Source organism: Centrocercus urophasianus, unplaced genomic scaffold, assembly GCF_019232065.1.
Source record: "Centrocercus urophasianus isolate 14NV4802_14NV808 unplaced genomic scaffold, USGS_Curo_1.0 seq_48, whole genome shotgun sequence".
In the NCBI taxonomy this organism is placed as follows: Eukaryota; Metazoa; Chordata; class Aves; order Galliformes; family Phasianidae; genus Centrocercus; species Centrocercus urophasianus.
The window spans coordinates 1301513-1328758 of record NW_024885066.1 but is presented as its reverse complement, the minus strand read 5'-3'; the positions used below and the strand labels follow the sequence as shown (position 1 = coordinate 1328758).

General features: G+C 45.8%; 2 protein-coding genes and 1 long non-coding RNA gene across 5 annotated transcripts in view; 2 read left to right on the top strand and 1 right to left on the bottom strand.

Moving 5' to 3' along the window:
* Positions 1 to 746: 746 nt before the first annotated feature.
* On the bottom strand, positions 747 to 8853 carry LOC122168918. Its single transcript, XR_006171422.1, has 3 exons — positions 8776 to 8853; positions 4625 to 6116; positions 747 to 3509 (listed from the first exon to the last, which is right to left on the bottom strand). It is a non-coding gene; the product is annotated as an uncharacterized LOC122168918 (long non-coding RNA).
* Positions 2012 to 8488, top strand: PTAFR (platelet activating factor receptor). The gene is made up of 2 exons (XM_042834599.1): positions 2012 to 2085; positions 4895 to 8488. The coding sequence occupies exon 2, from the start codon at positions 4960 to 4962 to the stop codon at positions 6004 to 6006; it is 1047 nt and encodes a 348-aa protein (XP_042690533.1). The 5' UTR covers positions 2012 to 2085; positions 4895 to 4959; the 3' UTR covers positions 6007 to 8488.
* A 130-nt stretch (positions 8854 to 8983) lies between the features above and the next one.
* EYA3 (EYA transcriptional coactivator and phosphatase 3) overlaps positions 8984 to 27246 on the top strand; it is a 43623-nt gene continuing 25360 nt past the window's right edge. For 2 of the 3 annotated variants that reach the window (XM_042834607.1, XM_042834604.1), the window contains exons 1-4: positions 8984 to 9070; positions 17334 to 17425; positions 23302 to 23396; positions 25509 to 25552. In XM_042834607.1, the coding sequence (XP_042690541.1) occupies positions 23364 to 23396; positions 25509 to 25552 (77 nt within the window). In that variant the 5' untranslated portion in view covers positions 8984 to 9070; positions 17334 to 17425; positions 23302 to 23363. The remainder of the gene's footprint in view (positions 9071 to 17333; positions 17426 to 23301; positions 23397 to 25508; positions 25553 to 27246) is intronic. The other variant, XM_042834605.1, reaches the window with a different exon arrangement.

Sequence of the window (27246 nt, the reverse complement as noted above, 5' to 3'; positions counted from 1 at the left end):
GGTGCAGAGGCAAAGCTTCCATTCAGAGCAGCCCTGAGCTGCAGTGTTCAAACCCTGATGCTGATGGGTCTGGGTAACAAAGCCATCTAGAGTCTGCCTGGCTCGTGTACGTCTGCAGAGCTCACCCATTGCCTGGGAGCAGCAGGGCTCATGCTCACCTGTATTCCTGCCCTGCACACAGCACCGCACTGCTCTTGTCCTGCTGGCAGCTTCAGCACTGGCACTTCATGTTGTTTCTATTTGCTGCCCTTGTCACTGAACAGAGCAGTTGAGAATGTGTGCAGAGCCCACCTGCTAACTGCTGCTGCTCTGCTTGCAGTCCATGCTGAGTTTTTCTCCACTAATGAAATGATCTCCAGGGATTTGCTGATGAGATCATATTTTCTAAACCGTCGTGCCTGCAAAACTAAGCTGTGGTCATAAAAAATGGGTATTCTGCTAACAGGCTGTGTCTCAAGGGGATGAGCTTAAGAAAAACTGCCAGAGCATACAAGGAGGCAGCACCCACCTCTGTGCATGGTAGGAGCAAGTGCTCGCTCTGAAAGTACTGATGTGGTGCCAGGAACAAGCGGAGCATCCCACTGCATTCCAGCCAGATGTTGGCCCCGAAAAGCATCAATTGGAAGAGCTACTCTGGGATCCAGTGTCCTGGATACAGCAAGCAAAAGTACCATTAATGCTAATTATCAGCACTGCATGGGAATCAATTATAGTAAAAAAAAAATAATAATAATTAGATTGCTTTTTTTCTTTTTTTAATAAAACTAAAGGCATGTTCAAGATGGCATTCAGTGCAGGCAGACTTTGTGTGCTTCCCCAGGGCTGGAAGACCCGGGCTGCTCTGTAAGTTGGGCTCCTGAAAGCACCATGCATTCAAAGGCTGGATTCCATGTCACACACTCAGAAACAGCAGCGGCGCAGTCCCAGAAGAGCAGGGTGTGATTTCTGACCAGAACTCCTCCCCAGCCCCAGACCTCTTGGGCTTTCATTTCCTCTAAGAACTTGGCTGTGCAGGACGGCACACTTTGTTTTGCAGCTTTGCTGCCTTTGCTAATGGTCCCCTTCCCCCTGTGACAAGATATCCTCACCGCCTGCTCTGTCCAAAGCCACAGCCCAGTTGCCAGCCAGCCTCCCTGGAGTGCTTTTAATTTGTTTTTAATTTAAGTTCCCAGAATCGCTGTCACGGGCAGGGCACAAATGGGGCTCTGGCCGTTCCGAGGAGGATCGGGGTCTTTGGTTCACCTTCACAGCACTGCTGGTGCCTCTCGCATGGAGGGCAGAGTAGCCCCCAGCATGGGGGCTGCATTTGGAACATGCTGGCCTAGCTGGGGCCGTACCTGCAGCTTTGCTTATCGCTGGCATCCCCCTGAGCACCGCATCAATTTGCATCCCTGTGATGAGTGCTCCTCAGGCTGCCGCAGTCGTGGCGGTCAGAATGTGATGGCCACTGATCCAGAAGATCTGACATGCTGCTGTGTCCCAGTGCCTGCTGAAAGCCCCTGAGATGAAAGGAGATGTGGCATGGCAATATTCCTGGGTCTGTTTGCACCGAACACAAATGTGAAGGAGACTCTGCTAATGAGTCTGTCTGTGAGGTATATGAGTCTCCTGGCACTTTCTTTTCTTTGAGTTATTGGGTCAAAACTCTTCTGGCTTCTGCCATTCATCTATTTAGGAGAAGGATGTTCAAATGCTATCTGATCCCAGGGACAAAGAGTGGATTCCTGTTCTGCATTTAAAGGAAAATTCCAACTCTGCCTTCTTTCGGGATAATCAGAAGATGTTTTGAGGAAACAGCTCTAAGGACTTTCCAGATCTTTGCTGCGGTTGATTGCTTTCCTCTACAAGGCTATTTTATTTCTCATTTCCTTTGAGCTGATGTCACACATTTCCTCTTCTCTAGTGACTCTGCACTCATGCTGCAGTTGCTCCCATTCTGGTGTCCTCTCCTTGAGAGCTGCCCTTGGGGAGACCTTTCAGACTGTGGTCGGAGAATGTAACACTGAGAAGAGGATTGAGCAGCCTCAGTAAGACACGATCTCCATTAGAGCTGAAGATGGACATATTGCACTGAATCCCTTTGTGGTAAGGCACAAAAGCGATTTTCTTGATGCTATTCCTGCTGAAAGATGTTTTTCTCATGTTGTAGCCATCAGCCAGCGAATCCTTACTGGGAGAGCATGGCCCATTGGAGAGACTGGGACCAGAGTCTGCGTTTATCCCAGCCGCTCTCCTGTGCAGCTGGTGACTTCGCCTCTAGTTCTGCACACGGTAGACCTGATGATAGGAAGCTCTGGGGATTATCAGCTGGTGCACAAATGTACTGGGCAGTGGCTTTGGGCTACAGCTACCAGGGATGTGGTAACACAGTGCAGCCTGGTGCAACTGGGAATGGGACCCACAGTTGTCAGCCTGGACTCGACCACCACTTTTCCCTCGTGCTGGCACAGAGAACGTTTGTGTTTTATATAAAGGGGAACTGCCTCGAGAGGAGAGACTGAGTGGGATGACCATATGGTTGCTGTGGCTGAAGAGTAAAACTGGTGTTGAGTAAGTTTGGAGGGGAGTGGTGCCACGCTCTCAACTAGTTACATGATGTGGAACATCTGAGTTGGCAAACAAGAAGGCAAAAACTCTCTTGAGATTCCCTGGAGGACCTCAGCATTGGCTCTGCACAGCCAACTACTGCCAAGGTAGATGAGTTTGACCAAGCCCTGCCAGAGCTGTAGAAGGCATCGTCCTCTCCTACCGCCCATCTTGCTCCTTTGCCAGAGCACAGATAACAACTTAGAGCACATCCTTGCATTCATCTCTCCAGTCAGAGTGCAGCCCCGTCAGCCCAAACCTGTCTTCCTTGGGTGCAGGGCTTTGCAGGTGGGGGATGCACAGCTTTAACTTCCTTAGCACCTGTCTGCTCAATCCAGCAGCTGGGGGCAGGTCTGGAAAAAGACAGCAGGGAAGTTCATAGAGCCCCAGTGTGCAGCAGCAGACATGCAGGGGTGGAGGGATTTCACTGCGGCAGAGCCCAAATTGACTGTGGGTTACGTCAAAGATCCCAGTGCCAAATAGCAGAACTATTTGCTGAAGGTGGCAGCCAGTCAGAAAAGTGAATTTAAGATATAGATTTGAAGCAACCATGAGGTCTCTAATGATCTTAGGTAATTAAGACTTTACTTTACTTCTTATTCTGCCATTAGAAGAGTGCATATCGAGCACAGAGGTCCCCATGAGTCTCTCTTCACCCCTTGCCTGAAGTGTCTGTGCCTGCTGCCCCCTGACCAGGGATGCCAGCCCTCCCAATTGTCTCATGTCTTTACCTGGGCTGGGTTCCCATTGAGCGGGACAGCAATTTTCACCTATAAATGAGGGTGCAGAAATGGAGCCATGAGACAACACAGGACTTGCCTTGAGCCTTGCATAAATCAGAACAGGGAGCAGAGCAGCCAGCAGCAATGGGAAGGACCCAGGGCAGGTCATGGGCATCCAGAGTTGTCATGTCCATAAGGCACCTGTAAAGAGTAAGGATGGACAGGCTGGGGAAGGTGACTGCTGCCTTCCTCTTCTCCCAGCTGGGAAGTACAAAGAAGTACAAAGGTGTTTGCAGAGTGTTCTGAGGAAAGGGGCAGTTTTCTTGAGGTAAACATGACTTCTCTATTTGGAGAGGAAAACTGCAGTGCCACAAATGAGGAACCAACACCATGTGGGCACAAAAGTGTCTCAGAGAGGGTTTCGTGCCTCTGCTGCTAGGGAAGATGCAGTTTTGAGGCAGAAGGTGCTTGCCCAGGAGGAAGCTTGCTATGAAACTCTTGGTGTCCATGGGGCTGGCAGAGCACAGCAAGCACACTGCAATGTGCAGCACTTGGCTTTGCCCTCGTACTTTGCACAAGAAGTTCAGGCATTGTGACTGGTGGCAGAATTTACATGGCAAACCACCACGTTCTGCATTTGACAAACCCTGCGTTGGCTTGGATTAGTTACAAGCCTTGTGTGATGTGAATGAGCAGCCTCACACTCATTTGGTGGCTCACCACAACAAAGCAGCAACTCTGTGATAGTCAGTCATCTTCCTCCAGCTTCCTAAGGGAGCAAAAACCAGCAGATCTGCAGGACTGGCAGAGGTGAGTGCCTGTCCAGCATCAAACAGGGCGCTGGTGCTAGAAAGAAGAGCAGGGCTTATGTCCTCTGTACAGTGAAATAAGCAGGTTGGAGTATGCAAGGGATTGGTCTGAATCCCACCTAGACCTGAGACAAGAACACAGACCCTACTGACGATGCAGAAATTGGATGTCAGAGCTGTAGGTAAGGTCTGAAGAACTACTAACTGAGGGGGAGACTGGTAATACTAAAATCCTGAAGGCATCTCTTTAGTGACTGTCAGTTACTTTCAGTGGAAAGCACAGAACTGCTGCTGCTCCAATTGCATTTGATGCAGGAATGATAGGGGGAAAAAAAGAGCCAAACCGATTTGAGAAAAGCCTGAATTCAGAATGAGGGCACAGCCAAAAACAGGCAGGCTTTAAAGAAAGAGAACTGCAGTTAAGAATCAAGAAAACCCTGCATGCCGGTAGTAAAAGATGAAGAAGCTCAGTCTGTGTAGCTGGGAGGAGAGTAAGAGAGGCTTTACCTGTTATATGAACCTTCATGTAGAAGTCTTTTGAGACTGGTGATCTGAGATCAGCACTGTAGCAAAAAACACTGGATGAAGACCCAGAGGAAAGTATGGTGTGGAAATGGGATTGATGGCAGGACCCAAGGGGGCAGAGCAGGTGCCTGAGCCTTGAACGAGGGCACAAGGCAAAACACCTGTGGTTCCAGACAGCCAAAGTTGAAAGCTGGGCTTTGGCTTAGTAGTGGCACAACACCAATCAGCTCATTTTATGCTTCTTATTTTCAGGCAAGAAGAAAAGCTACAGCAGGAAATCGTGGTTCACGTGGTTCACGTCTCCACTCAACAGCACGATGTCTGGAGAGGGCAAAGATGATGCTGCAGGCAATGTGTGCCCAATAGACTCTGAGTTTCGCTACAGCCTCTTCACTGTTTTCTACAGCATCATTTTCATTCTGGGCTTTGTCGCCAACTGCTACGTGCTCTGGATTTTCAGCCGTATTTACTCCACCAAGAAGCTCAATGAAATCAAGATATTTATGCTGAACCTGACAGTAGCTGACCTGCTCTTCCTGGTTACAATGCCACTGTGGATTGTTTACTATCACCACCACGGGGACTGGATCATGCCCAAGATCCTCTGTAATGTGGCTGGCTGTTTCTTTTTCGTGAACACCTACGCTTCTGTTGCCTTCCTGATGGTCATTACATACAACCGTTACCAAGCTGTGACGAATCCCATTAGAGCAGCTCAGTTTACCACCCAAAGAAGGGGTATCTTTCTCTCAGCAGCCATCTGGATCATAACAGTGGGCAGTGCTTTGTATTATCTTTTTGATGATAATACGAATGTGGAGAAAATTGGCTCAAATAATTATACACGTTGCTTTGAGCGCTATGACTCTACTGGCAATGTTACACCAGTTCTTGCCATTCATGTCATCATCTGCACCCTTTTCTACATCATTTTCCTATTTATCCTAGCTTGGAACATCATCATTATCAGGACCCTGTTCTCCAAATCAGGGCAGCAGCGGAAGAACGCTCACGTAAAGCAAAGGGCGCTCTGGATGGTCTGCACTGTGCTGGTTGTGTTCATCATCAGCTTTGTGCCTCATCACGTTGTGGACCTGCCCTGGACACTGACTGTTCTGGAGCAATGGAAGAAGGAAAACTGTCGCTTGCGCCAGCAGCTCAACGATGCTCACCAGGTGACTTTGTGCCTCCTGAGTATGAACTGCGTGTTGGACCCAGTCATCTACTGCTTCCTCACCAAGAAGTTCCAAAAGCATGTATCACAAAATCTGAAAAGCATGAAAGGGAGCCGCAAGTGCTCCAGGCAAACCACAGATACGGTGATTGAGGGCACCATTCACCAGGAGGACGCCATTGGGTTCTAGGTCAGTTGGTTTTGATTGCAGAGGCTGAGGTGCTGAATGAGTCCCTCATCTTTTCTCAAACGAAGGCACAGAGGGACACGACAGGGCCAGAATATTACTTTCCATTTTTCCTGTAAGACAGAAGAATGAACACCCGTTTGTGACAGGACAAGAGGCAATGTGCATAAACTGGAACACAGGATGTCGCCCTGAACATCAGGGAGAACTTTTTAATGTGAGGCTGACGGAGCACTGGCACAGGTTGCCCAGGGAATCTCCTCCTTGGAGATCTTCATAAGCCACATGGATGTGGTGCTGGGCAAGAGGTGTCCCTTCTGAAGCAGGGGTTGGACCAGATGGACTCAGATGTCTCTTCCAACCTCTGTCATTCTATGATTTCTTCTATCACTCTCAACTGGCAGCACTGAAACTTGTAAAAATCTGTGAGAAAACCACTTTCTGTCTGTGTTGTGGGCACTGAGAGCAGCTCAGGCAATCTGCTTTTACTGAGAGAAATGCAGCGAGTGTCCGCAATGAGCAAAGTACACTGAAATTATACGTCAGCCCTGGTAGTACCATGCCTGGTCCTTTGCCTGCTCAGCTTCCAGGAAAAGTCCAGTATCAGAGCTGTAAGACTTCTAAACAGCCTGGTGGAACGTGCTGAGCTGCTACCATAATCAAGTAACATTTCTGAGCAGTTGTTCTGAACTGTCTTTGCTCACAGCTTTTGTATCAGACAAGTCACTGGACAAAGACAACACAAGGAAGAGAAATTGGCAGTGCCTCAGCCCCCATCCCAAATCAGCTCCCCAGAGGGGGCTGCTGCCTGCCCCCTGGTTTCTTGTATGATTGCAGAACTGGAAAGTAAGTGGCCTCTTGCACTCAGATTTTGGCTGGCTGGTATTTTTGTGCCTGTGGAGATCCCACCTCATTTTGGACGCTCTGGGTAACAGAAGACTGCTGTCAGCAGGGGCATTATTAGGAGAAGACAAAAAAAACTTTAAATGCTTCTCTATCTTTGTTCTTATTTATTTAAATGAGGATTGTAAAAAGCAACTGTGCGCTGTCCTTCCTCTAGCCTTTTTATTTCTGCTATGAAGAAAAGAAGCTGACTCGCTCTTGATAACCTACCACAAATGAAGTATTAGGTTTCTGAGTAAATCAGTGATGCATAGTGATGCAGCGCACTTTGCAGAGATGTAACTAATGCAATTGTGAAAGACTTGAGGCTCCTCACTCAGGGCTGGCAGCAGCCAGTAGGGCCCTAGGGTAGTTTTCCAGGGGTGCCCATTTCTGTTACAAGTCATGAGACAGTTGAGGTTTCTTTTTCTGACTGTAATTACTCAATCCAGCACAGGAAATTGGGCAGGGCAAGGAAGGGAAGCTACTTGTTTTTAACAATCATTTTTTGGTTCCTCAAACTACATGGGAGAGTCTGGGTGGTAATACGAGAAAAGTCTATCTGACATGGCAATATTATTGATTTATACGTGTTGTCAGCAGCCTTCGTATGCCCACCAGTTATGAGGAGAAAGTGAAAGATGAGCTTTCCAAACATAGGACCAACAGACCTATCAGACCTGTCTATGTTTCAGTGAAGATGGGTGTCCTTCAGCTGTATCTCCTGCAGCTCCTCGAGCAGCTTTTGTACTTATGTGTGTAAATGAGCAAAGGAACTAAAATGCTTTTTTCTTTTTAATGCCACGCCTGATGGTGAGCTGTGCACTCCTGTACCAGGCAGTGGGCAGAATGTGATCATAAGCCAAATGCATTCCCTCTTGGTTCTGTACTCTGCTCCAGTATGGTCACTCACAAAGAATACCTGCTGGCATCATTTCGCAGAGACTTTTCCCTGCTCCCTCGGCCATGTTCAAAGCTTTGCTCCATATCCGCAGTCACACAGTGCATAGCAAGGATCACAATATTTCATCTAAAAGCCTAAATCCTGGGAGCTGGAGGAATGTGCTTCTGTATTTTGCCCTCGAGAGATGGCACATTCTGGTTGGAAAAACTTTTCTCCTTACCACCCACCTGACAATAGATCTCATTTGCTTCACAGCTGCTAAAGCACTGGACAGATCGAGTTTGGCAACTCTTGGAGGAAATGGAAAGGGATTGTTTTGTGTAGAAATGTGTAAGTTTATGGTCTTCTATAGACTGCTGGGAAACTTGCAGTAGAGTGTACAGTTTGGGTTACTTACTGTTTGCAAATACACACAGAAGGCAAATACTCCACAGAAACCAGCTGTAAGGCAAGTGGGGGATCAACAGAACAACTGTAAACTTGCTTCTAAGGGAAAGGTTAAACAGTGAAAGAATTCTGAGGACTCTTCACGAGATTATGTTGCAATAACTAAGTCAGCAAAAAGGCATTTTAAAAGAAGTTTGACCTTCTACTTCTGTTCCTGGAATTACTTGTTCTACAGCAGTGTTTAGGACACAGTTTTGATTTGCAATGAAAGGAATCCTCAAATGTTCTTCTAAATAAAGCGTGCTTCCCGAACCTTGCCTTTAAGGTCTCTTTTCTTCTCATCTTTCTGTATTTACACTCAAATGCTTTGATACCACACAAAGTTGATGTGATGGCGTATTCATGTTCCTTTTGGTGTTTTTGTTTTCTATCACCACATGAATCATCACAAAAGGTGACACTGAAGCAAACGCAGCAAGTTTTGACCTGCTAAAAAACCCCACAACTTCTGAAGCACGTTTAAGCTGCCAAGAAGCAAACCTGAGGAAACCCCCAACCGGTGACCTACACACACAGGAAGTTTTCCACAAGCAGCCTACCGTGTGGCTTTAACACTCAGACCGAAAAGCGACAAGTTATTTCACGTAACTGCAATCGCAACGCCTGTATCAAGAGAAAATAAAGACAGAAGCGCGGCACAGCGCCAAGGACGCCCCGCCTCCCCTCAGCCGCCCCTGGCGAGCACGGCCTCTGCCCTCGGGGTGGCGGTGACGTCACTTCCGGCGCAGCCGCGTTCTGCTTCCGGGTCGTGCTGCGGCAGTGGAGCCGTGGGGCTGCCGCTGCCATGTCGGATGCGGGACGCGTTCCCGGGCGCGGCTGTGGGGCCGCTTCTCGGTAAGAGATCGTCGAGCGCGCCCGGCTGCGACACGCGGGACCTCTGCCGTTCATCCCGGCCGCCTCTCCGGTCCTTCAGGCCCAACGGGCCGCGGCTCGGGGGAGCGCGAGGAGCGCGTGGCTCCGTTATCGCCTTTCCCGCGGGCCTGAGGGGATGCCCGGGGCCGCTCGGGCGATGGCGTCGGGTTAGAGCCCAGCACTCGGCCGCGGGCTACCGCTGGCCCGTCCCGGAGTGGTGCTCCTGGGAGTCCCGGTGCCTCCTGAGGGCGCTGGGGAGCATCCGAGAGCCGTGGGAAGAGGCTGTCCGGCTCCCTGAGCTCGGGAGTGAGGAACGGTTTGTGAGGTAACCGGGGAGCACGGCCTGCGGTGCGCCTGGGCCTCGTGGATCGTCTGCAAGGCCATCAGCCGTGTGGAGCTTCAGCTCAAGGCAGCCTTGCTCAGCCTGTGGTGGCTTTGCAGGGAGTCAATTAATAGAATAGTTCCTTTGGACAAGACCGTATTGATAACAGAATCACAGAATGGTTGGGTTAGAAGGGAACTCAAAACCTCCCAACGCAAACCCCTTCTATGGGCTGAGTGCACCCACTACATTGGGCTGCCCAGGGCCCATCCATGGCCTGGGACATCTCCAGGAATGGGGCATCCACAGCTCTGGGCAGCAGCATCAGTGCCTCACCACCCTCTGAGCGAAGAATTTCTCCTCACGTCTAACCTAAATCTCCTTTCTTTTGATTTAAAACGGCTCCCCCTTGACCTATCGCTGTCATGTCATATAGAAAGTCAATTTCCATCTTGTTTATCAATACTTATAATAATACTAATACGTACCGGAAGGCAGCAGTGAGGTCACCCCAGAGATCATCTCATCCAACTGCCCACCCACTTCAGGGCTAACCAAAAGTTAAAGCATACCATTGAGGGTATTATTCAAATGCTATTGAACACCAGCAGGCATGGGACATCAACCACCCTGCTAGGAAGCCTGTCCCAGTGTTTGACCAGCCTCCTGGAGAAGAAATTTCTCCAAATGTCCAGTCGGAACCTCCCTTGTGCAGCTTTGTGCTCTTACCACATGTCTTGCCACTGGTTGTGGAGAGAAGAGGCCAACACCTTCCTCAGTACCTCCTCTCCCCAGGAAGCTGCAGGGACCATTGAGGCCATCTCTTGGCCTCGTCTCCTCCACACTGCACAACCCAAGTGTTCTCAGCCTCTCGTAGGTCACCTCTTCAGCCCTGTTACCAGCTTTGTTGGCACTGTCTGGGTGCATTCTTATTATCTGTAAACATACCTGCACATTTTTGTCTGGATGGGTTTGGTATGGGCTCGCACCAGAGCTTGTGTAGATGCATCCAAGAGGATGTGTTTGGGTTTGGCAGTGCCGTGATCAGCAAGGCTTCATAGCTGCGTTGGACTCAGATCTGTGCTTCTTGATGTTCCTGGTTTGTAGAATCATAGAATAGTTTGAGTTGGATGGGCTCTTTAAAGGTCATCACCTACTTCAACTCCCCTGTGGTGCACAGGGACATTTACAGCTCGATCAGGTTGCTCAGAGCCCCATCCAGTCTAACCTTGAATACCTCTGGGGATGGGGCATCCACCACTTCTCTGGGCAGTGTGTTCTAATGCTTGCTGTGCAGAATTGCTGAAGCTTTATGTGGAGCCAGCCCTGCAGTAGAGTGCCTTATTTGGCTTCTGCATGGTGAGGCTAAATTGCTTCCAACTGAAGTTAGTCCTTGATGTGGAGTATCTATAGCAGGTCAGATGGATCGTCATACCAGGCCTCTTTTTCTGTATGGAGTGAGCTCTACTTCTGTTCTTGTGATGCACTTAGTCTGTAGCCTGGTAACTTCCAGCCCGCAATTAAAACTCAATCATATTTGCTATTAGGATAAGATTTGTACAGTTGTCATCTGCCTTGGTTATTTGGTTCCATGACTTTTTGCAGATTATCCTGAATTCATTGTACCAAATGGGATAGGCTTTTGTTTAGAATCACAGCAATTTGCATGCCTCAAGTCACTTTTTCCATAATTGACAGCTTAAAAAATGCATAAAGATTATTTAATTTGCTCAGTTTGCAAAGCTACGGGCCGACATACCTAACTGTGTACCTATTAACCTTTGTGATTTTTTACATAATCTCCAGGTGTTATTTGTGCTCATGCAGTTCTGCAGTCCAGTTTTTACCACGCAGCCAACTTTAGGCAGCTGCATTCTCACTTGTAACCTTCAAAAGGGAGCTGAGGTGAAGGTCTAGCAGTGCACAGGCCACTGGAAGTAGTGCACGGTGTCCTTCTGTGCCTTTTGCCTGTATCTCAGCTCTCCCATGCAACGTCAGTGGCAGTTGTGGCACCTTGGTAACTGTGTGTTGTTGGTTTATGGGACAGACAATTGCAAAACTGTCACTTCCCTATCACAGATGTGTGCAACTTTGTAATAATTCCCAAGTAATTACTGACTTCTGAAGGATTTATAGCTTCTCAAAGTTCTGCCTGGTAGAAGTTGAGATGTTGGGGTAGGTTTTGAATTGATTATGTCTCTGCTTTATTAAAAGGGCTTCCATGTGTTAAGGAGCTGGAGTATCTCTCCAGCAAATTAAGTGTAGTGTGTCCTAGCTTCCATGTACTGAAGGACAGCTATAAATGGTACACATACTGTTGTGGTTTTTAAGTGAATGAAGAACCCAAAAGTTTTTTGTGTGAGTCACATTATGCATCAAGGTTCTAGATTTACAGCAGTTGTTATTTGAGGATGGACACGAGTAACACAGTGCCACTGTTCTTATTTGTCAGAAATAGGAATATTTAAAATTTCTGCCCTGCAAATGGACAAGGGCCTGTCAGGATGGAGGCGCAGGGGAAATTTCTGAGGGCCTGAAGGGAACTGAGGATTTGATATTTTCTGTATGGTCCCACAGCCAGCAGTGCTTAAAGCAACCCGCCTCCAGGCATTGCTGTCTCTAGCAGCAGCTGGTTTTCTTTGATCACCTGAACCAGCAGTGCACACTGGTTAGTTCTGAGTTGAAGGAGGCATTTTTCAGCTTTTCCTTGCTTTCCCTTGTCTTTAATTTATTCCTTTTTTTTTCTTTCGTCCTAATTTGTCCAGAGGTTTTTAATTTGTTAAAGGGCAGCAAAACAAGCTGCTCCTCAGCACCGTCCTCCCTGGTGGCTCCTCTCTAGCAGTGATCAAGGCGCAGTTCAGGTGGGTGTTGTGGCTGAAGGTTCTCTGGCACCCGAGGGAGTAACTTCAATTTTTTCTTCCATCTTACAGCTGCATCTGGAGCTTCAGTTCAGGTGGTGCTGCATGGAGTCACATTCCTTCCTAACGTGTTACCAAACCTGGTGTTGAGAATAGTGCTGTGGGAAGAAAGCACAGCATGCCTTTGCTGGTTCTTCAGTGCGTGGAATCATTCTGGGATCTTTTTTAATCTCTTAGATAAACTTTGGAATTAAGAATGTGGGTCATCCAATTTCAGAGGCAATCAAATGGTAGCTCAGTTCTGCAGCAGATGATCTGTCCTGAAGTTCAGACCGATTTAGAAGGCTGTTCTCCCATCCCAAGAGCTTCCTTTTGGAGATTTTACAGAACAGCCTTTTGCTAATTTTTTTTCCATGATGGTTTTAGTTGCCCTTCTGTATTTGGGAAAGCATAAGAAATTCTTCCTTAATTACAAGTGATTTGGGAAGAACAAAGAATACTGCATATTAGTATGAGTGTCATTTGGAAAAGCAGATGATTAATTACTTTTCATAACAGAGGAAAATGAGTGTCAGCTCTTTTCAGAACTGCGTGGCGTTATTCTGAAATAGGTTTAGCCATAGGTTGACTAGAAGAAGTTTCCCCACGCTTCTTTCCTGGTAAAAACATAATTTTTCTCGTATATGAATTAAGGAAAACACTGTCAGAGAAAACAATTGTGTTGAATTCAAGGTTTTAGAATTTTGCACAGAAGTCTGGTCTCATTTGCATTAATTTTGTTCAGTGCCACTGTAAGAGTTCATGAAACTTCAGACGCCATTGCCTTGGTTTTTCTGTGTGTTAAACCTTTGTTTTCAGTCCACCCAAAACTTTTGGGGCTCAGGGAGAGAAGTTCACCTTTGGGATGATAAAGGGGCTCAAAGGTAATAAGAAATACTTCTTCTCTTCGTTACCTTCCCAGTGCTCTGGAGAGCTATGCTCACACAAACATTTTCTTTTTCCATTGAACCCATTCTTTCTCTCTGCCATGCCAAGCCTGCTGCTGGGTTGGCATTTTTAGATATGAATAGAAAAAAAGATACTTTTTAAGCCAGGAAATGAAAAGTGCTTACACTTATCTGGCCCAAAGGAAGCCAAGAAGCCCAGATAAGTCAATGATACAGCTTCTGGAGTTAAAGGCAGCAGAAAACAGCGTGGGCTGTTGTTTCTTAAAGGCTATCTGTTGCATTAGGTGAGTAAGAAGATATCCGACCTGGAGGGTCAACAAGCCTGTGGCAGAGGTTGGGGGACTTGAAGGTTCCCAACCATTTGGTGATTCTATTGCTTGCAGAAGAAAAGGAGCAGGTGAGCAGGCTGAGGGTGTTGGTGGTTCTGCCAGAACTCCAGTGCTGTTAGTCACAGCTGGGAGTGGGCGTGCAGTCGCAGTGACGCAGCTAACAGCATGCTGAGCTGCAGCAAGGGGTTGTGCCCAGCCCAGCTGTTAAGGAAATCTGATTGCAGCTTAACAGAGTGTAAGGCTAAACAGTTTTTTATAACCTCTGTGGTAGTTTGTGTAATGGGGTTCACTTTGCTACTGGTGTGAGTTAGATATCAAATACGTGCTGCCACTTGCTGTGACTCAGCTAGTTGTAAGTGTATCAGTAAAACAAAAACCTAGTGCTTAATTTGTCCATGTTCATTTTGCAGTCCAGATATAAGCCTACAATAGTCAGAAACTTCAGAACACGCAGCACTGTTTTTGCTAGGATTTATTTGTTGTCTGGATAGGAATTAATTCTCAACAATAAGATCTGAAGGAAAGTGTATTCACAGTAATTGAAGACATCTTCATGATCTTGTCTGTTTCCTCATGGAGTCAAGCAACATACCAGAAGGTTAAAGGACCTGTTTCACATGATGCCTGAAGCAGTGAAGGTAGCTTTCATTGATGCTAGGGCTTGCAGCTGACTCTTGTTCAACTTTTTGTCCACTGGGATCTCCAGTTCCTTTTCTGCTTATCTGTGACCTTCCAGTTGGATCCCAGCCCTGCTGCTTGGGGTTACTGCATCCCTGGTTCAGCACACTGTACTTGTCTGTGTTGAATGTTGCAGGGTTTCTGCCAGCCCACACTTGCAGCATGTCACAGTTCTTGCAGTTTTGGCTTTTCAGGCATTTGAGCTTCAGCTTGTTGTCATCCACAGACAGGGTGAAACAGCATTCTGTCCCATAACCTTGCTCATGATCAAAATGCTCATGTTGCTTCATGTAACTGTTCTTGTAGGTTGCTTTAACCAGCAGTTAGATTGTAGACCCTAATTGCTGTACTGTGAACTTGACAGTCCGGAGAGTTTTTTATCCATCTGTTCATAGTTTTACCTCCCTGTTTGTTTGCAGGGTGACTTTGCATTACTAAAATCAAGTTACAGAATATTTACAGCTTTCTTCTTCCACAGAGTCAATCTGCCTCTCATCAGGAATGGCACTCAGGTTGGTCAGGAAGCATTTGCTTTTGGTGAACCCGTTCTGTCTATTCCCAGCCACTTTCTTGCTCTTCAAGCTGTGGGAATGGTCTCCATCTAGATTTGCCCTGCAGTCCTCTGACCCATTAAGGCAACTCTGAGTGGCCTGTATTTCCCTTATTGCTTGTTTTGAAGGCAACGTTTGCTCTTTTTCAGTCATCAGTGATCCCCCTGTATTGATGTGACCTTTCAAAAGTTAAGAGCACCCTTAACCCCTGCCATGACATCGGCCACCTCCTCCTTCCATTTGTTTGGTCTTATAGACACGTACAGATGCAGGCTTTTTTTATGGCATGCTCTAACCTAATATTTTTGTACCACTGATCATGTCGGGGAGCAGCAGGGACATGTTAACCCCTGGGAAAGGAGTGCTGAGTGTGACAGCAAGGCAGAACAGCAAGGGTACCTCCCTCAACACCCAAGTGGTGACAAGCTGGATGAAGGCGAGAGGTCTGCAGAGCGGTCCACAGAAGGGCAGACTTGAGGTCAGGCTGAGAAATCACATCAGTCTCAGGCTCAGGTTTGGAAACAGCAGCCACGGCCAAGCAGCAGCCTGTGCCAGGTGGCCCTGTGCTGTCAGCTCTGCTTTGTGGCTGCCTGGGACATCAGGTTGTGGGTTGGTGACAGGTGCCTGTCCAGGCACAGCCCACAGCTCAGCTGCACTGGTGCTCAGGTGGGCACCCAAGGTACGAGCCTTGGCTCACATTCACTCCCTAAGTGGGAAGCAACGACCTTTGCTGCAGCCTCCAGCAGAGCTTCCTGAGAGAACTGGCTCCAGGGTCACCAGCTGTGCTGTCTGTACAGATGCTCTCCTCCTCCAGCCTTGCCACTGAGCACAAGGACTTGGAAGACCTGAGAGCAGGCCTTGACAGTAAAGTCTGAAGTAAGAAAGACATTGAAGTGTCTCAGCTTTACCTGTGGCCTTCACTGCTCCATCACCAGCCCTGCTCAGCAGCTAACACAGAGCTGTGGGTGCCCCATCCCTGGAGGTGCCTGAAGCCATGGATGGGCCCTGGGCAGCCCAACCTCGTGGGGGGCACCCGGCCCACAGCAGGGGTTAGGGCTGGGTGGGCTCTGAGTTCACCTCCAACCCAAACATTCTGTGCTTCATGGGAAACACATCAGTGTTGGAGATAGAGGACAAGGCAGGGCTGTCTCCTCCACGGTCCTTTGAGCACAGGAGTCCCACAGCTCTGCCTCTGCCAGCAGCACCAATACCATGGGAGGGAATGGTATATTGAGTGTGCTGAATTAGAAGCAGCATCAGTTGCTGAGCATTGAACAGTCGTTTAAACTTTTTCCTGAGTAAAAAATCTCAAATATGCAGTACTTCATTCTTTCCTTAATGATTTTTTTTTTTTTTTTGAGCAGGTTATTCCAGCAACTCTTGTTGCTAAGAGACAAATAGCTACAGATGTCCTCAGGACTGACTGCATGGTGATAAATGCCATGGCTGCTTCTCTTGCAAAATAATGAGAAATATGTAAATTCACTGCAGTGCCACCTTTTAAGTATAGTTATGGTGACAGCTGAGTTTCTCTCTGTCAGAACTGTAGCTTGGTTTCCTGGCAGTGTGATGGTGGCTGTGTTAGTGAAATTTCTCAGTGAAAATAAGGTTTACAGCTGCATAACATCAATAATTCCTTTTTTTCCACAGTTGATACGATGCTGGGTTCTTTTTCTGAGTGATTTAAAACTTCAATCTCTTGTGGGTAAATGTTCAGGAAATTTCCAAACCTATTTTAATGAGTTGAAAGTAGTGTCTGGAAATGGGAGACAATACGCTCTATTGTTTGGAAGTTTGTTTTTAAAACAAGCTCTTCAGTCAAACATCATTTTTGATGCCTTTTTTTTTTTTTTCTTCAGGGCTGCAGCTCCTGAAGTTTCCTAAACCACAAAAATGTGTGCGAGCTGTTTTAGAAGAGCAGCCTGTTCAGTCGTGGTGAATTCTTATGAAAAGAGCAGTGAATTGGCTTTGTTACTTTCCTTATGTGTGTTTAAGTCATTGTGCTGTGCTTTGTAAGGAAAAGCTGGTGCAGGACACTTCAGCTGGGTGAGCTGTGTGTTACATCCATCTAGAAGTAATCATTGCCCTGTGTCTGGGTTTCTGGGCTCATTGGGAGCTGTTTTGCTCAAAGATGAAGCTGTTATTTCCAGATTTTCTTTGTGTGGGGAAAAAGAACAAACCAACACAGTGCATTTCTCCATTTAAAAATTTCCCTGTTGGGTTTCAAAATCAAATTGAAGAGAGTTGTGTAAGAGCAGGGCAGGCGGGCTGTGTGCATGGCACTGCAGACAGCCTTAACATCAGTAATGCTACAGGGATTTGAGAGAAAGGACATGAAAGTTCCTGCTAGTGAAGTGAGCAGTGCTCAGGCTAAATATGTATTACAGCATTGAATTCCTCCATCTTTATATACCACGCTGTCCTCCCCCACCCCTCACTTTTAGATTATGAAATTTTGATCAAACGTGAACCTGAAGTCCTCCAGGACTGTGTTTACATGCTTGTTGTGGCCACTCTCACAGATGAGACACGTAATCTGCCTTCCCTATAACTTTTGCAGGTTTTTATTCCGAGTCTTCCCCAGTTAATAAAGACGGAGAGAGAGATCGAGCGTAGAGAGCAGCAAGCAATCCAGCAGATCTCACAGCAAAGGTTTGTTCTCTGGTGTTTGTCACAATATTTGGGCAGCCCGTGTTGTGTGTGGGTGTGTGTGTGTGTGTGGAGATGGAGGAAAAGCAAAGAACAGTCAAGCAGAAATCTGCCATGAGATTTGCTGAGCTGTGAGAGATAAGAGATCTGCAGGCTGCTGTGTGGCACCGTTTTCATTCATCAGCTCTGCTCCATTTTTTCTAAAGGCTGCTCCCTGCTGTGGCAAAAAAAAAAAAAAAAAAGGATGTACTGGAGGACTGTACTTAAAACTTAACAGACCAAAGCTTGACGTATTGTGAACTGCCTTACAGGTGGATTCTGGGGAGAGTTTTAGTTCTGGAGAGCAAAGACTGCAGCCTGAGGAAATGGATGCTGGCAGTGTTAGTCAGAAGGAGTTGGGGCTCTCACGTTTTGGAGTTAGAAATCTCACTTCCTTTTCCCTCTTACTGCATCTGTGTTTTCCAGACTGTCCGACACCAAACGCTCAGCCTTAGTGTGTCACATCTGGCTGTGGTGTTACCCTCTGGTTGTGGTGCTCAGGGATGTGATTTAGCAGTGGGTTGTCAGGGTAGTATGGTTAGGTTGAGGTTGGACTTGATGATCTTGAAGGTCTTTTCCAACCTGAGCAATTCTGTGATTTGTGAATTAACTTGTGAACATCGTGTGAAGTAGATCATTCATGGTATTATTGGTAGGACTACTTGTGAAAGCTTTGTTTCTTAGTGGGGGAGGAAAGCTGGGCTCCTGCTCCTGGCTGTCTGTCCTTGCATGGCGCTGCAGCTGCACTGTTGTGTTACACACCTTTCCTTCTCAGCCTCTTTGAAGTGTTTTGAGTTTGTAGTCAGACTCAGCAGACAGACTGTTTTCAGGGTCAAGGCATCTGTTTCCTCATTCTCTTGGTTTGTGTTGTTGTGAAGGTACAGTGTTATAAAGCATTTTTATCTTCTTGCCTAAAGGAAGGACAAACAGCACAGGATTGTAAATAGTTCAGTTCCTGACTGTTCCCAAAGGAGCCATCTCATTGTACCACCCAACCCAGCAGCCAGCCTGGTGCTGTCATTCCTGTGGTCTTTAATCAAGAACAAAACAGGAGATTCTGCACAAGCTGTGATGAGTGCCTGTTCTTCCTACTCTTATGGGAGCTCTTAGGAAAAGAGCTGGGTTTGCTGTCCTGGTACAGGGTGAATGCAAGTTTGGCTATTTGGGACATCAAGTTAAAAGTGTTTTGACAGCTTGACTGATGAAATAGTGTCACAGTCGGGTTTGGGGATGCTGGAATATGAGGAAGGAGAAAATAGTGAAGAAACATTCCTGTGGAACAGGGAAGTTCTGTGCAGAGTCGTGCTCCACTGGAAAAAATAAGAAGCTCAGACTCTTCTGTTGCTTAATTCATAGATTCACTTCTCTTCGTGGTAAGCTTCTGGCCTTTGAGTAAATGAGGAATGGAAATAACAGCATTGGTCCCATTGTTACACATATCACAACAAAGCATTCTGTTCCAATTTCTATATAATAGTTTTAATTTCATTAGGTCAACTTGGATGTTTTTTCTAAAGGAAGTAGTGGCTGTTTTGAAGTAAAACAAAACCGTGTTCAAGCAGCTTTTTTTTCTTTCTAATCAGTATAATTACAGCTTGTTGGTTTTATCACATTATCCTTGACTTTAATTATCTGCAGCTTGAGAGGAGAACTGTTCCTTTATATGAAGCCAAAGCAGATGGCCTTGAAATGAACAAAATTAAAGTAAATAGCAGTCCAGCTAGTAGCTGATAGCTTTTGGAAATTACATCCATAATGTCAGGTTGAAAGAATTTGATCAATATAGACTTTGCATTTGGGGATTTTAAAAATAGGGTTTATTACGAGAAACTACCTGGGCTTTTTCAGTAGGGATTAGCACTGTGACATTATGTAGAACAGAAAGCAATGACTAATTTGTGTAATTCTCTAATCCATACCCATGCATTAATGCCTTGTTTTGAAATTTATGTAATATGTTTCAGTAAATTGAGCATGCAAAATGACCTGATGTGCAAAATGCCTCTCCTGGCTATTGCACATCGCTGGTGTGCTGGGCAAGTGGGGATTTAGCTGGCTTGGCTATTCAACAGATCCAATTTAAATTGAAAACTGTTGTTTAGTTCAGATATTACAGGTAAATAATGAAAAGCATCCTACATAGGAAGGAAGTGTATGTTTGCAGCTTTTTGGCAGTCTTGACTTCTTCATTTTTCAGGATGTTTCTTTCACTGTGCTGATGTGTTAACTCATGGCATGCCTGGTTGTGTTTTGTCGAAGCCTTTTCATTCATAACCCCAGTGCCCCATGGAAGGATTCTGACCATCAGAACCAGCAGCTGGACACGAGCAGCAGTGTGCTTGCAGCACAGAAGGCCAGCTGTGTGCTGGGCTGCATGAAAAAGGGGCGGCCAGCAGGAGAGGGAGGTGATCGTCCCCCTCTGCTCGGCTCTTGTGAGGCCCCATCTGCAGCGCTGCGTCCAGGCCTGGGGTCTCCTGCACAGGAAGGACGTGGAGCTCTTTGAGTGGGTCCAGAGGAGGCACTGAGATGAGCAGAGGGCTGGAGCAGCTCTCCTGTGAGGAAAGGTTGAGGGAACTGGGCTTGTTTAGCTTGGAGAAGACAAGGCTGCGGGGAGACCTTGTGACCTTCCAATATTTGAAAGGAGCGTATAAACAGGAGGGGGAATGGCTGCTTACGAGGGTGGACAGTGATAGGACAAGGGGGAAAGGTTTTAAACTGAGACAGGGGAGGTTTAGGTTGGATATTAGGAGGAAGTTTTTCCCCCAGAGGGTGGTGAGGCACTGGAACAGGTTGCCCAAGGAGGCTGTGGATGCCGCATCCCTGCAGGCATTCAAGGCCAGGCTGGATGTGGCTCTGGGCAGCCTGGGCTGCTGGTTGGCGACTGTGCACATAGCAGGGGGGTGAAATTAGATGAACATTGTGGTCCTTTTCAACCCAGACCATTTTATAAGTCAATGAACTTCCCAGACCTCCCTCTCCCAAAATGTAGAATCAAAATATAGACAGGAAAAATGGCCAAACCCAGCTGCTCCCAAAACTGTTGATCTCCAGTTTCTTTTCTGAGGATAGCAAGCAGTTGGGAAGCTGTGGTTTTGCAGTGGGAATGGGAGGAGGACTGATGGCAGTTGGTGTTTCTTGCATGGCGATGATGTGGTCACCTCTGGTCTTGGCACAACTGCCACAAGATGGGTACCAAAGCTATTGCAGATCTGCTTTGTATCTTTTCTGTTGTGGTTGCCTATGGTTTAAAAATATTTGATAATAGAAACCGTGTGGTAAGCTTATCTAAAGCACAGGCTGCCTTGAGTTTTATATAAGTTAAAAATCTAATGCTGAAGTTTGGGATAATGGAAAAAAAAAAACAAAAAACAACTACCAAAAAACAGCTGTTGGCCTTGAACTTTTAATAATCAGCTGTTTTCCAAGGCAGATAATCCACCAAGTTTAAGCTGAGCAGGTGCAAGATGGGGGTTGCTTTTTTGGAAAGCCAAGTACTGCACCCAGGTTGGAGGCTGGCAGTGCTCAGTGGTGCTGTGTCCATAGCAGGCTGCTGGGGATGAGAAGGATTCAGCCCTGCCGGCTGCCAGGTGCAGCTGTAGCTGGCAGCTGCTCTGCTCTGCCTCCCTGCAGTGTGAGCCAAGCATGGAGTGGGGTTTTTCCCTTCCTGCCTCCCCCGCCCCGTGTCCCTGGGTGCTCATGGAGGCGGTGGTGGATGAGCTGAGGGCACAGCAGCTCTCTGCACCCATGCAAGGTAGGTGATCCGGGCTGAAAGGCCACTGAGTCACACAAGTGCCATGGCTGAGTGTGTGTCCGTGGTTTTGGCAATGTGAAAAATAAGTAAAAGAGTAAACGAAGCCATAATGTTCCAGTGACTGTTAATGGGAAAGGACATCCTGTGTTCCCACTTCTGTTCACTTGCCTGTTTTTTTGTGTTTTATTGGTTTTTTTTCTATAGTACAAGATCAAATCCAGCCTGTGGCAGCCAGGCACAAAGGAAGGGCATCATGCGAGCAAGAGTGGATTGCTGGAGATAAGGGAGGAGCAGGAGCTTTTCCTTCCTCAGCAGCTCCAGCTGAAACTGTGGCATAGGAAACCTTTACTGAAGTACAGCCCTGTCCAGGTGTGCTGCTTAAGCACATCTCTGTCATCCAGAAATGCACTCTGCTTCTTCTGGTTGTTCTGCCTGCTTCTCTGCGAAAACACTGGGAGATCCTCTGCCCCACCTGCTGTTTCTGGAGCTGTAGATTCTCTAGAAGACAGTGTGGCAGTGATTCTTTTTCCATACTGAAGAGTTCAGTTTTGGGGTTTTATAAGAAAGTATGCAATGAAACTGTAAAATCAAAGGACAGGGGACAGGACCAGGCTCATGTGATACCAAATTCAAACATCGTTGCTGTTGGCATTTGTATTCCACACTTGTAGTTATAACTTTTGAATGTGTTTTCTGTATTATCTCTATTAAAAAGAAATAAAGTAGAAGGAAATGGGTTTTTGTATTTCAAATAGTTAACAGTTAAAACTGAGGGTGAAAATTGGAATGGTGACAGTATCCCTTTGTTTTGCATACTTTCTTGTAAGTATATGGTGTTGTAGGAGAAGATATGGAGTTACTGAAATGCTTTGGTGCAAATTCAGTTGTTTCCCAGTTAAGGCAGTGAAGATAATTATAAGTAACCCTTAATTATGGCAGATGGCCTTGGAAAATACTCAAACTCTCAGTGCAGTTTTACCTGGCATTTAAGATCTTTTACCTTTCCTTTTGTAAGGGAAAAGAAATGCATTGTGTTTCCATGGATAATAGGGATTTATTACTGCCTTCCGTGTTCCCACTGAGGTACATGGCAACGTTTCTGTGGCTCTGGAGGCAGGAATAGATTGTAACTCAGCAGAGGAATTACAGGTGCTGTTGCTGTATTTGATTATTTCCTCTGAACCACTGAGGGTTTTTCTGCTTTTCCTCTAACTGCTGTAACCCATGCAGGAGTTGCTGTGTGTGCCATAACACACATAATGCCTGTGGAGGGACAGCTGTGCTGGGCTCTGGGAAGATGGCATCCTTAGGAACAGATAACCAAAATCCCAGAAGACAAAATATGGTCAGCTGGTCAGTGAGCTGGTCTGGCAGAGCTGGGGAGGATGCATGCCTTCATCTGTTGTCCTGCAGGTAGCAAAAAGTTAATAAAGTGATGACAGCAACCTGCAAAATTGTATTTTCTTGGATATAAAACCTTGCTTACAGCAACTTTTTGGTGCAGTATATAGGAACTCTGTGCTAAATGTGACTGGGTTACTGTTACTTTTTGGAACCACATGCTCATCAAACACGTCTTTTTTGAGGGGTGCAGTTGGAATAATGAGCTTTCTTTGTGAAGCTGACAATAAGCAGTGCTGTGTGTAAATACATTTAGGTGTACGCTCTTGTCCTGATTTTCTTTTTTTTTTGGTGTGTGTGTGTTCGTTATATAAATGTTCTAAATTAAAACAGGTTAGATTGAATCACTCTGTTTACTGACCTAGTAGACCAGTCTCGATCATTTAAAGTGTCTTTAAAATCATGGTGCACGTGTCTGATTGACACGTTAGCTTCTGTGGTCAGTATGGTACAAGCAAGTGATGTAGAAATGTGCCACGTGATGAAAAATGTCTGCAGGTTGAAGCTTAAAGCTAAATCCCTTGTTTATGAAATCTTTCCGTATATGAATTTTGTCTCTTAGTTGGGAGACGGCAACACGAGTTTAGAAAGCTTGTGGGTGGAATATATAACAATTATCATTCTCTGATAGCCTAAATGATAAGACCCCCCAAAAGTACATAAAGCTATGAACACCTTTTCTTGACAGGCTTTGAAGACTGCTGAGGAGGACACGATTTGAATCATTCAAGCATTAAAATAGTAATACCCATGGAAGAGCCACAAGATTTACCCGAGCAACCAGTAAGTACATTTAAATCATACTGAAGATGAGCATGTAAAAGCAATCAGTGATCTCACAAATTCAGTATGCAGTTATTTTATTTAATAATGGACAGTAAGGCTGTCCGTTAGTAAAACAGTAATAAAAGGAATGTGTGCCTAAACCCTGTAGTGTTTCTATGTAAAATTATCTGTTTTGCTGAAAAGCCAGACCATTTATAATCCTAGAAGAAATTCAGAATCACTGTTTTAATGACAGAATCCACGTGCTGGCTGTTACCACCTAAATAGTCTGTAATACTTCTTGTGCTTAAGGTCTTGGAAAGGTTCCACGACCCTAAGCGTGCCATCGTATCTACTGCTGGAGAACAGTATTTAAAGTCCTTAATTGAACAGGGCATTGACGGAGGGAGGTATATCTTAAGGTAGGAATTGCTGTCTGGACTTCTTAGATATTTGCAACGCTGTCCACATTAAAAAATGCTGATTTTATAACATCCAATAAGTTTTGTTTGGGATGGTGATTACTGTGGTATGACGTGAAGGTAAATTATTAAAGTTACACTGCTTGACACAGCATGCAAATTATTCCGAGTGTCTGTGCACAAAACGTGAGGCTAATCAGCAGCAACTTCCAATTTGAAGTCTAAATGTCTGCAGGATTTAAATTAAAAAAGGAAATACCTGTTATTACGTCTTTACATAACCAGAATTGTCTTTATAAACCTTTATTATTTGGAGTATAAGAGATGGAGCACAGCTTGCTTTTGGCACATGAGAGCATTACCCTTAAGCAGACACTTGAATTGTCTGCTGAAGGTTTTCTTGCTAATTTCAGGTAGGTACCTTTTGCTGCTCAGTCATTCTGAGACAGGATTTGAGACTGTACTGATCACAGCTGTATGATGTGGTATCATCTTTTCAGCTTTGAAACCCAGAGTTGATACTGCACAAACTTGCTTTCTTTCTCAAATGATTTTTCTTTTCCCAATAATGGTCCTTGCAAACTGTTGATGACTGAGTCTGGAAGGGAGCCTGTAGGGAAGTCATCAGACTTGGAATTAAATGCAATTTACTCCCTCCATTTAGTGCACATAGTGCTGCAGGGATGCTAAACAGGCGAGACTTTTGTCCTTGTTTTTGGATGTTTTTTCCCCTTTCAAATCTCAATTTAAAGTGGAAAAGTATGTGTAAGACTCAGTGTATTGAAACAGACATGGGAAGTAAGAGAGCAAAGGAAGGTTTGGAGAAAAGTGACCAAAAGTGACCTTTTGTATGACAAAAAAGTTTAAAAAGTGCTATTATTTAGCTTTTAGAAGTGATCTCTTGTAGTAATCTCTCATTTGATGCAATGCTTACTTTAATCCTGATTGCCAGAAAATGACAGAAGTCTTTTTGTAAGGGCTGGTGAGCTTGTATTACATGCATTGCAGACACCCACAGAGTTGATTTCTGTTTGGAATGAGTTCTCATATGGGGCAAATGATGGGGAGAACCCAGAGGTGGGAAGGGCCCCAGGGAGACCCAGCATTGCCAAAAGGACAGGGGACAAATGGCTGTCAGGTGTTTGGACTGAAGGTTTTTCCCAACTCAAATTACCACAGGGATGGCAGTTAAACTCCACATTCCTGACTGGTGTACAGTCCTCTCTTCACAGCACTGCTGCAGGCAACAATGCTGCCATTGCTTTGGTCGTGTTTGCTTCAGCAGCTCATCATCTGCTTGGTTGGTGGGTGTGCTTTTCACTCAGAAATTTGTCTGTGAATATCAGTCTAAGTGTGGAATTCTGTCACAGTGCAACTGCTGCCATGACAGCATGAAGAAAATGGTGCTTCTGCTTTGATCCTGACTATAAAAGTACAACTGCGCTTCTGACCTGAGGCTCAGAAGCTGTTTTCCACCCTTTCCCCTTTCTTTCCTATCCCCTTTCAAACATTTTTTCTAATTAAGACTTGTTTTGAGTTGAAGAGCCCATGGTTACACTGGTTAGCTGTGCAGTTCAATGCCAGGCTTTCTTTTCAGCGCTCGTGCAAACTCTATAGTAACCACTGGTGATGTGCTGCTGGAGGTGTGTGTGGATTCTGCCAAGGACAGCTCTTTTAGTTGTGCCTCTGAACATTTCTGTCTTTGCAGGTGAAAAAAGCCAAGATGCAGGAATCCCGAGAGCAAAGCTTAAGGTATGTCACTTTGAATTTTATCTTAGTGTGGAGCAATTACTGCTGCTCTCATGTCAATATAAGCTCCCGTTTTAGCAGCCTGCGTATTGCTGTATTTGTCAGAGAGATGGGGCAAATATAACCCAGATTTGTGTTGGCTATAAAAGAAATAAATTAAGCAACCCTTTGGTATTAAGCCATTATAAAAAGTAGAGTTTTGATTACATCATCAAGCATCATCTTTTTCCTCAGAATCTTATGAGGCTGTCACGTTCTGCACGTAACGTGCATTCTGATGAGACTCAGAATATTTTAGTAATCTCTCTGCTATGATTCTCAGATAAACTATGCAGGTGACTGTTTTGAGAAGTAGAGAGCTCTCAGTCTGATAGCTGCTTTTGCTTAAAGCTGCTGTGTTGTACTAGTTGTGCTCAGTAGAGGCTGTCTGATGTGTGTTTGGTTTAGGAGCTAATCACTGCGATTTCATGTAGAGAGGATGTCTGTATTTGGATTTATTCTTGTCTTGTGAGTAACAGCAAAAACTAAATAAAGATTTCTTTTTGGATCCTCTGACATCTCAGTGTGAGTGAGGAGTAAGCACAGTGTGCCATTCATGCATTCATGTAATGGAAGCCCTGAATTACATTAGTAGTTACGTGATTATTAAACGAAGAATAATGAAGGGAATGCTTTGACAAGAAGCAGTGAGCAGTGTGAAATTCACCACCTGAATGTTAGAAACTGCTGGAAGCTGCATTTCCAGCCAGCGTAAGGTGAGAGGAGCCCAGCCTAGGGGTGCCTCTGCTCTCGTAGGTGGTAAGTGATGGAGAACAAGAGTGCTTGGGATGAATTTGTACCAAAGCACAGGTGTGTGCGTTGAGGAGTAACACTGAGAAAGCTAGAAGAAACAAGGGCTGATAGAGTATAACCAGGAATTTTATCTGCTGTCACGTTTTCCACAACAAGTGATAAGTAGAAGTAGCTGTGCAGCTCTCAGCCTATTTGCAAGCTGTACGGAATTTGACAGCCACAGGTTAACTGGGTCACGGAATCACAGGACTTTTTTCCCACAAGAAATGCAGTAGATGAATGCTCTGAGTCTTTACTGAAATGTGAGGTTTTTTAATTGCAAAACTCAAAATGAAGTCTGTTCAGCTACTAGCATTGAAAAAAGGTTTTCACAGAGTCTGATTATGAATGTTTTCAGAGGGGAGAAACACCAGTTCATGCATTTTGAGCAAACTTCATTCCTTTTCCCCAGCCATAGGAAGGAAAACGACATGCATGAGACCAAATCCACAGCACTCACTGCTCAGCTCTTCCATCCCCACACTCTGCCCAGCACTGCCTTCCTGGCCCCAGGGTTTCACCTGAAAGCCGCATGCAAGGAGCAGGGCAGGTGGAGGTCACTCCCTGGGGTGGGTGAATGAAGCAAAAGCACCCCCACAATTTTTTCTGCTCATTCAGCAAATTAAACTTCCATGGAAGAGCCTGGTGGGTGTCTGAGGTGCTGCAGAGAAGCAGGAGGCCATGTCCAGGTGGGAGGAAAGAAATTTGTGCTTCACACTGCAGATGGCAGTGCCAAGCTGCTAGGTCTGCTGCTGGGCTGCAGCTTCATATGGAGAGATGAGCTGGTGAGTTAACATGCTGAATAGCAGTTTCATGTCTAATCAGAGCCGCAGATCTCTCTCTTAGGTTCTCTGTGTGACATATTA